At 54.3% G+C, this 12434-nt stretch overlaps 1 protein-coding gene across 2 annotated transcripts; it reads right to left on the bottom strand.

Moving 5' to 3' along the window:
* Positions 1-1020: 1020 nt before the first annotated feature.
* Positions 1021-11869, bottom strand: TMEM222 (transmembrane protein 222). Of its 2 annotated transcripts, none has more exons than XM_043445554.1 (6): positions 11631-11869; positions 6253-6337; positions 4941-4972; positions 3407-3503; positions 3197-3318; positions 1021-2063 (listed from the first exon to the last, which is right to left on the bottom strand). In XM_043445554.1, exons 1-6 carry the CDS (start codon positions 11825-11827, stop codon positions 1976-1978), a joined length of 621 nt encoding a protein of 206 aa, XP_043301489.1. In that variant the 5' UTR covers positions 11828-11869; the 3' UTR covers positions 1021-1975. The 2 variants fall into 2 exon arrangements, with proteins under 2 accessions (XP_043301489.1, XP_043301488.1); XM_043445553.1 differs by having other exon boundaries at positions 3188-3318; positions 11631-11866.
* Between the last annotated feature and the right edge of the window lie 565 nt (positions 11870-12434).

The following is a 12434-nucleotide window of genomic DNA, read 5'->3' as shown; positions in this document are numbered from 1 at the left end:
CTCATCGAGCTGAGGTGAGGGTAAATGACAGACTTTATCAGCACTTAGTAACCGTTAAGTGATTTTTATGACACCAATTTAGGTCCATCACCACACAGCTGATTTAAAGTTCTGCTGTGTGAAAGCAGGCCTGAAAACTTTCCTGTCCATTCTTCCATTGTGTCCTCTGTACCAGAACTTAACCCCAACCCTTAGGTTGGACCCCAGTATGCAAAACAGATTTTTGAAAATGGGATAGCTCTTAAGAGGGAAGGTGGCACTACCCTAACCCGGAGAACCCCCAGGCTTGCAAACCACAACACTGTAGGGTCTGGGGTGAGCCGATGGACACCTGATCCAGGGCCCAGAGGGCCATCCTTGGGCTTTCAGGATTCTGAGACCAAATCTTTTGCTAGTTCAACTAAAGTGACAACTGGCATAGCGCAAGATTAGGAAAGACTTTGCCAAGGAAGTGGCTTTTAAGCTGGGAAGGAAGGGCATGACTTCAACAGGTGGACAGCAGAGGACCAGAAGCAGGCGGGTGTTGAGAGTGGGTGCTAGCTTGTCTTGGTGGAGACCAGGAGGCACCAAGAGAGACTGCCGGGTCCCCAGGGCCATGAAGACTTGAGGCGCCACGGAGCAGGGCACAGACCTGACCCCTAGGGGTCAGCACCGGGAGCTTGGCAACACGATCCGTGGATACGGCGGGGGCTGGACCCAGGGCTGTGGTCTGTCCTACACTGACTCCCAATCCCACTGCCAAGTTCTTCTCAAAAGGGAATATGGGAGGGGATTCACTATTCGTCTGCCTCAGGGAGACAGCTTCGGGGTGGTGGATGAGGCGTGGTGAGGAACCTCCACAGCTCAGGCTCAGAGCGGGATACACCCGAAGGATGCTGACTCTAAGCTCCAGACACAGCCATGTCCTCGGCAACCAGATCCCTTGCTGGGGGCAGAGGATCCCAAGTTCATCCAGAAGACAGGAGCTGAAGGGAGCTCACATCCTCCGTGAACCCAGGGAGAAAACAAGGACAGGCCTGCTCCGGAGTTCACACTCTTTATTGTCCTGTCCAGGGAGGCTTGCACAAAGCAATCTGTGCAGCAGAGGTGAGGGGGCGGCATGGCCCGTCCACATCTTGGAGAGAAGAGGGAGCTGTGGGAGGCGGGCAGAAACAGCTCTCCTTCAGCCTTCTGACGGCGCTGGCTGCATCAACGGCCCTGCGACATCTTGGAGGTTGTCCAGTCACCAATGCGAGGTCCACACCTGGGGCTGAGGTCAAGCTTTGTGACACTGCTCTGATCTGCAGGGGTCACCTTGGGTATATCACTCGTTTCTCCAGCCTGGTTGGGGGAGCCCAGGCCCCGAACTTCAGGGGAAGATAGGCCCAAGGGCTTGCAGGCCCTGGGAGAGTGGGAAGACAGTGCTGCATGGGCTGGAGGCCGCCCGCTCGTGGGGCCCAAACCACCCCGAGCGCAGCTTCTGACAAACATCTGAGGGGTCCGTCAGTCCTGCTGGGCCATTCTAGTGGCCAGTGGAGAAGGCAGGCCCTGGGGCGCCGAGCTCACGGAGACTTCTCAGGGTGCCCTCGTCCTGGTACCAGAGCTCTGGCAGAAGAATGCAGGGCTGCCCTGGCTGGTGGGTCCAAATGCCCTTCTCTCCCCAGCCATGCACTGGGCTGAGGCAGAGGGAGCCCAGCTCCAGAGGGAAACTAAGGCTTTTCTGACAGATGAACAAAGGGTACCTCGAGGGTGGGGGTCTCAAGCCTGGGATGGAGGGGTCCGGGAGCTTCTGAGCAACCGGTTAGGCACAAAATGCAAACGCCTCTGCCCCAAGCTCACCCTCAGCCTTTTACTCCATCCCGCCTAGACCAGACCCTGGGTCAAACCCAGCAGGCCCATCCCTGCCTTTCGGGGCGAGGACAAACAATCTGGGACGAAACAGAGGTGGCGGCTGCCTCCTCAGGAGCTGGGTGGGCCCAGGGCCACGGAGCGGCCATCACCGCAGGTTAAAGACCAAGCTGACGGTCAGGATGATGCCCAGGAGGAGGACAAAAGGCAGCCAGGTCTTCACGAAGGCGCCGACGCTGTGGAGAGAGAGGAGTGTGGGCTGTAAGGGCCTGGGGAGTGAGTGAGTGTGCAGCTCAGAACATCGTCCACCTGCACACCCAGACGGGGCTGCTCCCCGCAGGAAGCTCCCGGACCCACCCTCTCAGCCCCGAACTCGGTCAACTGAGGGACTGGTCCACTACGGAGGCCCACCAGCTCCCATCCTGGGCGGCCGCCATTCCAGGCGCCTGGTGATGGAACACCTCGCTGGGCGTGTACAGGAAGACAGGCCCCGCTGTGGGCCTTCATGACTCCATCCACAATTGCCCCTGTGTCTGGGGAGGGGTCTCCGGCAAGAGAACCAGCAAGTCTTTAGTCTGTATGGTGCAGACGGCCTATGAGGTGTGGACTGGCTGGCCAGAGTCAGCACAGGGTTGGGGCTGGAGTCAGGGCCCCGGGTTCAACCCCGGCTTTGACTCAGCCTCTGTGTGACCGCAGTTAAGGGCTTCCCAGGGGACCTCTAAAAGCCTTTGGATCAAAAGAGTCTTCTGAAAAGAAGCCTTTTCAGAAGCTTTGAACCATGAGCGCAGCTGGAGGAAAGCCTGGAGAGGCGGCCAGGCTAGCTCAGGTGTGCGCTGGGGCCCCATGGGTGGGTCACTCCACCTCTCCGAGTTCCCTCTACCTGTGAATCATGACTACGACCTGTGACCTCACAAGTCATGAGGCCGTGGCTTCAAAGGGCTTCCCAGGCCACCATGGGGGGCCCACCTGCCCAGAACCCTGCCTCTGGTAAGGAAAGCTGGGAGGGGACCCTGTGGGGTCACCCACCCTCATGTGAGGGTCTACCTGGTTCCCTCGACCTGAGCACAGGACTCAGCACGTGCGCAGTGTCCCCGAGGAGCCAACATCTTTATCTCCATTTTACCAAAGGGCAGGTGCTGCTTAGGAGAGGCCAAGGCTACTCGCCAAGATCTCGCCGTGAGCAGGGGACAGAGCTGGCCTCGGACGGCACGCCCTCTCGGCCAGCTCTGGGTTATTTCAGAACCTCCGCGGCTCCCATCAGCACCTGCTTGGCCCTGCTGGCTGGAGGACCCCAGAAGCCGCCCTGCTGGGATGCGTGGCCCTGGTGGGATCTGTGGAAGCACAGCCCCCGGGGGCTCACCTGACGTACTTCCCGTAGAGCAGGCAGAAGAAGCAGAGCGTCACCATGTTCCAGTTGGTGCTGTTGTTGTAGCGCATCAGGTTCAGGGCCAAGGCCACGTGTGAGTGGCAGTTGTCACAGCAGAGATTGTGCTGGAGGTACAGGGAGGGCTGGCTCAGGCCGGGCCGCGGGGGGGCGCCCTCCCACCCTGCTTCCCGCCCCCAGGGGTGGCCCACCTACCATTCGGTGCTTGTACTCCTCTGAGGCGTCGTGCACACCGGTGTCCCACGCGTTGGGCCCGCTGGCGTAGACCTGAGCAGGGTCCAGCTTCCAGTACCTGAGAGGGGGAAGAGGGCATTCTGGGCACTGGCTCAGCTCCACGACTGTCCCCTGACGCCTGCTCCGTGTGCGGCCCTGAGCGGGCGCGGAGCTGCAGGGCTGAACCAGGCGCAGGCCGAGAGCCACGCAGCTGGCAGCTGGGACAGTGTGACATGCGCGGCCTCGCAGATCCTGGGGAGGACATGGGCTCACTCAGTGGGGGTGTGAGAGGCTTCCTGGGGGCGGGGGTGGGCGGGAAACACGAGTCTTGTGTGAAACAGGAGGGATCAGCCAGGCACGGCGTGGGTAGTGGACGTTCTAGGCAGAGGGAACGTCTGAAGGGAGGAAGCGGCACGGCGCTGTGTGGCGCCTACAGGCATGAAGACACTGGAGAGGCGGGGGGCCATGCTGTGGGGACCCGAATGTCCTCCTGAGGAGTTTATCCGTCTTTCCCCTCACCTCCTCACTCGGGAGGCTAGGGTGAGGAGGAGAACAGCCGGTGGAGCTTAAAGCTCACAGCCCTCAAGCTGGGGGTCGGCCCACAGGGTCTCTCAGGCGGGGGCGCCGGGAGCTCGAGCGCCCTCTGGCTGCTACGTGGGGAGTGGCTTGACAGAGGAGCCGACAGCCTGGACGGGAGAAACCGCCGCCGTCTGGGGACGTGGTCTGGGGACTTGGGCTGCTCGGCGGTTCCTGCTTGGAAACGGGTGCCTGATGCCCTTCTGACTCCTGCTGAAGAGCGAGCTGGCAGCAGACACCCAGGCCAGAGGTCCCTGAGGACGCCAGCAGGGCTTGGGAGCCCCGCTCCAGGCTGCCTGCGCTGTGCGGGACACCTACTCCTCCAGGGCTCCACCCTCCTGGACGCTGCCTCGACCAACAGGGCACCTGATGCTCTAATGAGCAGACCGATGACTGAAGCGCTGTCTCCAGGCCACAAGAGAGACAGGCCCCCAGACAGAAAAACTGAGGTCCCCAAACCCCATGCAAACTAGCAATACTCCAGGAGGGCCTAAATTTGCTTTCGTTCTCTCCAACCAGAACTTCCCAGCAGAGTTCCAAACAACGCCTCCCTTTTACCTTAAATGGTGTATTTGTTCCCTGAGGGGCAGGAGAAAGGGTCTAGGTTTTGGAAGGAGACACACCTGCATGCAAGTTCCAGTTCTGCCACCTCTTTTCCATTTCTCACCTTTTCCTTCTTTCCCTCACCTTTCCGACGCAGCTGAAAACACGACCTTGCACGGCTGAGGCAAGGTCTAGAAGTCCTGTGGGTAAAGGACCTGGCCAGGGACCGGAGCAGGAGATGTGTGGTACAAGGCCAGACCCTCTGGTGGACCCTGGCTGCGCCCCGCTCAACCCCTCCTCATTGCTAGCTTCTGCTGTGACCCCAGGAGGCCTGGCCTGCTGCTCCAGGCAGAGGAACCTGGCTCCAGGGCCAGTCACACGCACGTTCGTCACTTACTTGGCAGGCTTCCCAAAGGCCATGTTGTCTTCCTGTTGGGGGACAAGAGCAGAGGTCAGTGGGGAGCCTGCATCCGGGCCTAAAGACAGACCTGGGTTGGTGGTGGAAGTGTCGTGACTTAGAAGGAGGTATGCCACTTAGAAGGTGGGCACAAGTGGGGCGTGGGCCCTGCTCTGGGGCCGGCGGGGTATCTCAAGTGCCTGCAGCAGCTTTGCTGTGTGAAGAAGGCGACGCGGCAGGGGTGCACAGAGTCCTGTGCCCAGAGACCAGATGCTCGGGGTACAGGCATGACCGCCCCTCTCTGTGGCTCCCAAGTAATTCTCTCCCCCTCTCCGGGCCTGGAGTTCTCCAGGTTCTCTGGTCAGTCCCTGGTCTGTGCCCACAGGGAGGTGGTTTCCTTGACAGTGTGAATGAGGATGCCCTCTGACCTCCTAACCCGTGTGCTGGCCCACACGGAGCCTGGCAGTGTGACTGCAGTCGAAGCAGGACGTGGGGTGGGTTGCGGGGGGACACAGAGTGGGCCTCAAGAGGCCTCCTTTGAGGGAGATGTTAGAGCCGAGTCCTAGACCTGCTGCAAAAGACGTGGAGTGCAGGAGTTACACAGGGACAGAGGCTGGGCTTAGCATCTGCTCACAGAGCTCGTCAGAGATGAATTCTCATAAACGTGTATGACACGGAAAGTGAAGGGTATGAAAGACCTTTGTGGTGTTAGAGATCATGATAAATGTGAATCAGACAGGCTGGTACTGTCACACTCGTTTGTCCCAGCCGCGGATGGAGAGGAAGCTGCAACCTCGAAAGAGGCAGGATGCTGCCTGCTTATCTAGAGCAAGCCCACTGCCTCTATCTTGGGCCCAACCCCTGGGAGCAGACCTGAGAACACAGCTGGTTCATTCTAGAAGGCCTGCCCCTTCTCCATGGCCACACCCAGAGAACCATGTCAGCCTCCCATGTGCCCCCACCTTGTGACTCCCACCTTCTGAAAGTCCAGAGATGTAGTTCCAGGATGGTCTGACTCTCCACTCTTGCCTCTAACCCCTACCCATGTCTTGGTACCCCCGGGGTGGGCCAAGGGCTGGGTCAGTTACTTAAGACTCCTTCTGGCCACACTGCCCTCCCGGCCTGTCCTGGAGGCAAGAGAAGGGGAAAAGGGGTCAAAACACTGGTGGGGAGCAGAGGGCCAAGGCCAGGACTGCGGGGCAGCTGCACTCTCTGGATACTAGGGACATGGGAAGGCTGCCTGCTGGCAAGATAGGCCAGCCTTCCATGGGAGCCTCAGAGCCCTCCAGAGGGCGCAGAACGGGGAACTCACCGACACGAAGTAGGGGCCAGCAAAGTCCCGAATGACTCCTGTGGATGTGCAGATGCCCATGTGGCCAATGATGGGGAAAAACCACCTGTGAGAAACAAGGACATGGAAGGGCAGAGCTCAGGGGAGTCTCCCAGCTGGTCAGACAGAGCTGGGGACACTCCATCCGGCGTGAGAGCAGATGAATATAATATGTGTGATGAGTGCCCATGAGGCTGGTGTGAGGGGCGGGGGGTTGGGAAGAGGGGCCAGTGCAGACGAAAAACAGAGCGGGGAATCTGTGCGCCCACAACACAGCTAAACTCCAGGGACAGTAACACCGAGTGAGGTGCGGATGCGGAGCGACGGGAATGCTCCTTCACTGCTGCTCGGAGTATAAACCGTTCTACAGCTTTCACAAACGGGCACTACACCCTCTACTTCAGCAACTCCACTTCAGAGTAAACACCCAACAAAAGCAATCTTTTGGTGCCAGTGCCCACCAAAGCTGTGGACCAGAACCTTCACAGCACCTTTATTAAAAAATAGCAGGTAAAAAGAAAAAGAAAAAAGTTTTAAAAGGAAGGAAAAAAAATAGCTGGAAATATCTGTCAAAACTCACTGAACTGCACACTTAAAGTGCATGCACTTTACTGCATGTGAATTATACCACAATAAAGTTGATTAAAAAAAACCATAAATAAGCTAAATGTCCAACAATAATAAAATGGGTAAGTAGCCTGGGGTATAGTCACACAGTGGAATAGCAGCTAACAATGCGAAAGAATAAACTGCTACATACAACACAGATCTTCACAGACATAAGCAGAGTAAAATAAATCTCACACAAAAATGCATGCATAGTATTCTGTTATATAAAGTTCAAGAAAAGGCAAAACTAATCTATTGTGCTGGAGGGAGAAGATGGGTTATTTCTGCGGCAGAACTGACAGGCACAAGGGAGGCCCCCTGGATACTGGAAATGGCCTTTCTGGACCCGGGTGACGTGAGCGTACACATATGCAGAATTCATTAACCCATACACTTAAGATCTGCATCCTTCATGCTATATCTTATATCTCAATAAAAAGTTTTTTTTCTTTTTTTTAAAGTAGGGGGGAGCATTTAAACCAAAATATGTATATGTGTGTGTGTGTTGGGTGTGGGGTAAGTTCAGAAGCTTCCTCTGAGGAACTGATAAAGAAACAATACGTGCAAGGGTAGAGAACCGGACAAAAGCACGGTGTATTACAGGAATTGAGAGTTCAGACTTTTAAAAGTCATGGGCATTTACAAAAACCCAAATCTCAGTAGGACCCCTATATGCAAAACACACAGGAACTCTAGATCTGTCTGTAGGCTGAGAACTATGGCTCCACAGGAACTAGGTGGTGGAGAGACTGATCAGTTTAAGAAGGACTCGCAGGGCCAGCAGCCAAGTGTGATTTTAAGGCTGCCTGCTGGAGAGGTGGAGGCAAAACCTGGAGATGCAGCCCCAGGAAACAATTATGTGGGGCTAGGGCATCACAGAGGAGGTGACCTTTAACCCAGACCTGTGAAAGGACAGGATGTCCAGAGGCAGAAAGCAGAACTCCAAAGGCAGCAAAGTGCAGCATGTGCCTGGAGAATGGGAGGACAGTTCAGAGGCTCTTCTGGAATACCGGCAAGAGGTGACAGTGATCCTGAGCAGAGGAGTGGTGGTGGGGTGGTGAGAAGCAGATGGCTTCAGAAGATCTTTCAAAGGAAACTGGGTGGTTTTATGACGACAGAATAGAGTGATTCTGGGCTGCAGCCTGAGGACCTGAAAGGATGGTGGGGAGCGGTGGTTTGTTTTAAATTTTTTGCTGTCACATGGCTTGAGGGATCTTAGTTCCTGGACCAGAGACTGAACCCAGGCCCCTGCAGTGAAAGGGCTAAATCCTAACCACTGGACCACCAGGGAATTCCCAAGTTGTCTTTTAAGAACGTAATCCAAATGCCGTCATTCCCTTGCTTTGACATCCACTGAAAGCTTCCTGTTACACTTATAATATACTCCAAACTCCTTCCAATAGTCTCGTCTTGCTTATCGTCTGATGCCACCTCACTCTTTTCTCTAGCTACACTGCCCACTTCTGGTTCATCAAACACACCAAGTCCTCCCACCTCGATGCTTTTTTTGTTTCTTGCTTTGGCTTCCATCCCAAACCCTCTTCTAGAGCTTCGAATAGCTGGTTGCTGCTTATCATTGATGCCTCAGCTCAACCATCAACTTTGGAGGTTTTCCTTGATGATGCCTTCTAAAGTAGCCACACACAACCCCAGGCACCCTAGATCCCATTACTCTGCTTTAATTTCTTTATAGTATCTACTACAATCTCAGATTACCTTGTTCACTTATATGGTCACTGTCTTTCCCTGTGCCTGTGAGCTAAGTTGCTTCAGCCATGTCTAACAGTCGTGTCTGCAACCCTATGGACTGTAGCCTGTCAGGCTCCTATGTCCATGGGATTCTCCAGGCAAGAATATGGAGTGGGTTATCATGCCCTTCTCCAGGAGATCCTCCAGACCCAGGGATCGAACCCACATCCCTATGTCTTCTGCAATGGTAAGCAGGTACTTTACCACTAGTGCCACCTGGAAAGCCCCTGTCTTTCCCTACTAGCATGTAAACTCCAGGAGAGCAGGGATTTTCTCTTTGGTATTAGAGTAGCCCACAGGCAGTGCCTGGCACATGACTGGAGCCAAGCAGCCATTGACTAAATGCTGAATGAATGAATGTCCTGCATTTAAGAGTGGAGTCAGGCTCTGAAGTCAGACCTGGGTGGAGTCTTCACTGTGTTTTGGGCAGGCACTCATTCCCATCTCTCAGTGAGAGGTGAACGCTAATGATAGTGCCTCAGTGTGGTGTAATTGTGAGGATCAAATAGGATATGCTTGCAAAATGCTTGACACTTCCTTGCACTTGGTAGTTGCTCAATGTTGTTACCATGAGGCGTACAATAAACACTTGCTATATGACTGGTTGGACTGGTGTATAAGTTGCTGAAGATTCATAGCGGCCACAGCATGGACACTCAGGATTACGGGAAAGGCCTCAGATCTCTCAGACCCTAATCTCAAGATCCCTCTTTCTCTCCTCTCCCCAATTTCTTTCATCTGGTTGGGGCAAAGGTATGGCTTTGACCAGTACTCTATATCCATGGCTGCACTGGAGGTTAGAACAAAGCCTGGAGACAATGGCAGGGCCTGCACGTGGGGAAGCCCTGGAGAAGAAACTCTCAAAGTGTTTGTCAGTCTGGAAGCTCCATGAAGGCAAGCTCCAAAGCTGCTTTGTGGACTACTGTCTATTCAGACCTAGTATGTAACAGGGCCTCAAGATCTGCTTATTGAATGAATGAGTTACTGACCCTGGACCCTTACCTAGTAAGGTAGAGTATTTCAGTGGAAAAAGCCCTATGCTGGCTTCAAAGCTTTTGTTTCCTCGTCTATAAAATGGGGGTGATAGTATTCATTTTCTTTCTTTAAGTTGATGTGAGGACTGAATGAGACAGTGAATATAAAATGTTTAGAACAGAGCCCAGAACAGAGTGAGTATCTACTCTTTGCTGTTTTTTGTAGTAGCAGTAGCTGTTATCAGGCTTTTCACGCAGAATCATCAACAGTTCTGAGGGGACAGACAGATCTCTGGATTCAGTTGCCTCTTCTGATCCTCCCCCTCCAAAATCAATGACAGTTGCTTGTACCCCATCTGTTCCTAGCTCTGCACTCGAGGTCGGCAATCACCATAATGCACTACAATGGTTCACCTCTCTCTCTCTCCTGCTGGAGGGCAGGTCCTTTGATGGGAACAGGAGCCCTCTGACAGGGGCACTAGATTCATCTTATGAACACCTGTACACAGATCTGCAGAGAAACGGAGTGTGCGCTGCTTCTAGCCCAGATGACTGGGGCCTGTGGTGCTTCCACTCAACGTTGCTACCAGCTCTCTGAAGAGCAGAGGACTCTGCAAACGTGTTTTTGAGAACAGGGGAAAACCAAAGAGATCTTGGGATAACAACACGATTTTTAGCAAAACCAATACATTTCCTCCCACTTATTCTTACATTAACATTTTACTTTCTTCATAGCACTAATCACTATCAGTTCTTTTATAGTTCACTTGTTTACTATCTCCTTCCACCATGATTTAACTCTGTGAGAGCAAGGATCATACCTGCTTTACTCACCACTATATCCTTGTCACATAGAACTATTCTAGGCACACAGGGGTCACTGAGCAGGTGTGTTAAAAGGAATATTGAGTTAATCTATGAAAACACTTTCTTAAATATTTTTATTTTTAAAGGACCCATACTTGGATATTCTTAAACAAATGCAAAAGTATTTGAAACAGAAACAATAGAAATATTTTAACATGATGCAAGACTTAAGAAAAAGAGCTCATTTTAGAATCAGAAACATATAAGGACAAAAATGATCCGTTCTCCATACCACCTGGCTGTTTTTGATACAGGGAACAAATAAGTCTATTCCATCAACTGAGAGGGAACCGGATGTGGTTAAAAGAGAGCAAGTCAAAAAACGGTGTTGGGGATGGCTTTGCTCACTGTCATGTGAACCTGATCAAGACATTTAATGGTAGAGATCCATCATCTGAGACCGTAATTCCTACCTCAGAAAGTGGCTGTGAAATTCAGAGAAAATGGGTGTAAAAGAGCTTGGCCAAGTGTCCAGCACGGTGGGTAATGGTTATCATCAGTTGTCAGGGCTGAAGCACCAGGGCAAACCAGCTCCCTACCTCCCTAACCCCGCGGCTCCTTGCTACAAGGCGCCAGCACTTTCTGGAGCACCTGCTTTCTTTTCTGACAAAGGCTGATCTGATGCCACAGAAAGAACTTTGGTCTGGTGGGCAAACTGCCTGGGACCTAAACGCGCTTTGCAACAGAGATGATGTGGTCATATGTCTAGGGGACCTTCCAGTGACGACATCCCAGGAGTCAGTGTGGTCCCAACCAAACTCCCATTCTGGGCCTCCAGACCCAGCAGGATGTCTGGCGTAGAGGAAGTGACCAGAAATCGTCTGTTTAATGAATGAATAAGCCAGTGAATGAATGAAGATGTCTCTCTCACAGTAAGTCAAGGGGCCCCTTTTCTGTACGCCCACAGGTCCTGAGCTTCCCAGCCGCTGAACCTCTCCACAGTCAACAACTGTCTCTCAGATCAGACCAGGTGTAACGAGGGCGAGGAGCCGGTCCCATCCGTCAGCACCACTGGCAACACGCGGGTGGAGGGGTACTGATGAACCTCGGCCCCTCGGGAAGGCTTTGCTGCTCTTTGGGCCCGGAGGCTGGCCCGGGGCCGCCGGAGGACAACGCGCCGGCCCCTCTCCCCGTCCCGGCAGAACGCCAGAGAAGACTCACGTGAGCACCGGGATGGGCGTCCACACCACGCAGTACGGGAAGCGGCTCCGCTCCACGTCCATGGCGCCGCTGCCAGCACCGCTAAGTTGCTTCTTGTCCGTCTCGGCCGCCGTCGGCGCCTCCACTTCCGCCATACCGAGCGGGGGAGGCAGCGGCGGCGGCAATAGGAGCGGCGAACTCCCTTCCGCTTCCGCCATGGTTCGTGCGCCCTGCCGGCCCAGCCCCTGCTCCAGTGCAGCTCGCTGGGTGGCGTCACTTCCCGGAGATGGGGTCCGCCCGGCTTGGCTTTCCCCCCGGGAATAGGAGCTGCGTCCCTCTGGGCCCGGCGCCCGTCAGCGCCGCGCCGTTGAGCCCGTGGCGCACAGTCTAGTGCGGGAGCCTCACCAAGCACTTAGTAATTCAGTACGCTGAGGGTTTCTGAGAGGTGTGGTGCAGTCTCTACTTGTTGAGCGCTCCTTAGGTGCCACGCGCCTGACATACACTGTTTTTAATACCCACAAACTGGCTAGACATGCGAGAACTACTGGAGTGGGTTGCCATGCCCTCTTCCAGGGGATCTTCCCGACCAGGGAATCGAACCCGCCTCTCATGTCTCCTGCATTGGCAGGCGGGTTCTTTACCTCTAGCGCCACCTGGAAAGCCCCTAGATACGCGAACATCAGTTCAGTCAGTTTAGTCGGTCCGTCCTGTCCGATTCTTTGCGACCCCATGGACTGCAGCAAGTCAGGTCTCCCTGTCCGTCACCAACTCCAGGAGTTTACTCACTCATGTCCATCGAGTTGGTGATGCCATCCAACCATCTCA

This window comes from Cervus canadensis, chromosome 24, assembly GCF_019320065.1.
Source record: "Cervus canadensis isolate Bull #8, Minnesota chromosome 24, ASM1932006v1, whole genome shotgun sequence".
Lineage (NCBI taxonomy): Eukaryota > Metazoa > Chordata > Mammalia > Artiodactyla > Cervidae > Cervus > Cervus canadensis.
The sequence above is the reverse complement of the archived record's forward strand: the minus strand, read 5'-3'. Positions and strand labels throughout refer to the sequence as shown.

Bases quoted from the DNA above. Each gene is read 5' to 3' on its own strand.
- TMEM222 (XM_043445553.1), bottom strand. From the start codon at position 11,827: ATGGCGGAAGCGGAAGGGAGTTCGCCGCTCCTATTGCCGCCGCCGCTG. The intron at 6,338-11,630 runs GTGAGTCTTCTC...TGTTTCTCACAG, and splicing joins ACGCCCATCCCGGTGCTCAC to GTGGTTTTTCCCCATCATTG. The intron at 3,504-4,940 runs GTAAGTGACGAA...TCCCCCTCTCAG, and splicing joins GCCTTTGGGAAGCCTGCCAA to GTACTGGAAGCTGGACCCTG.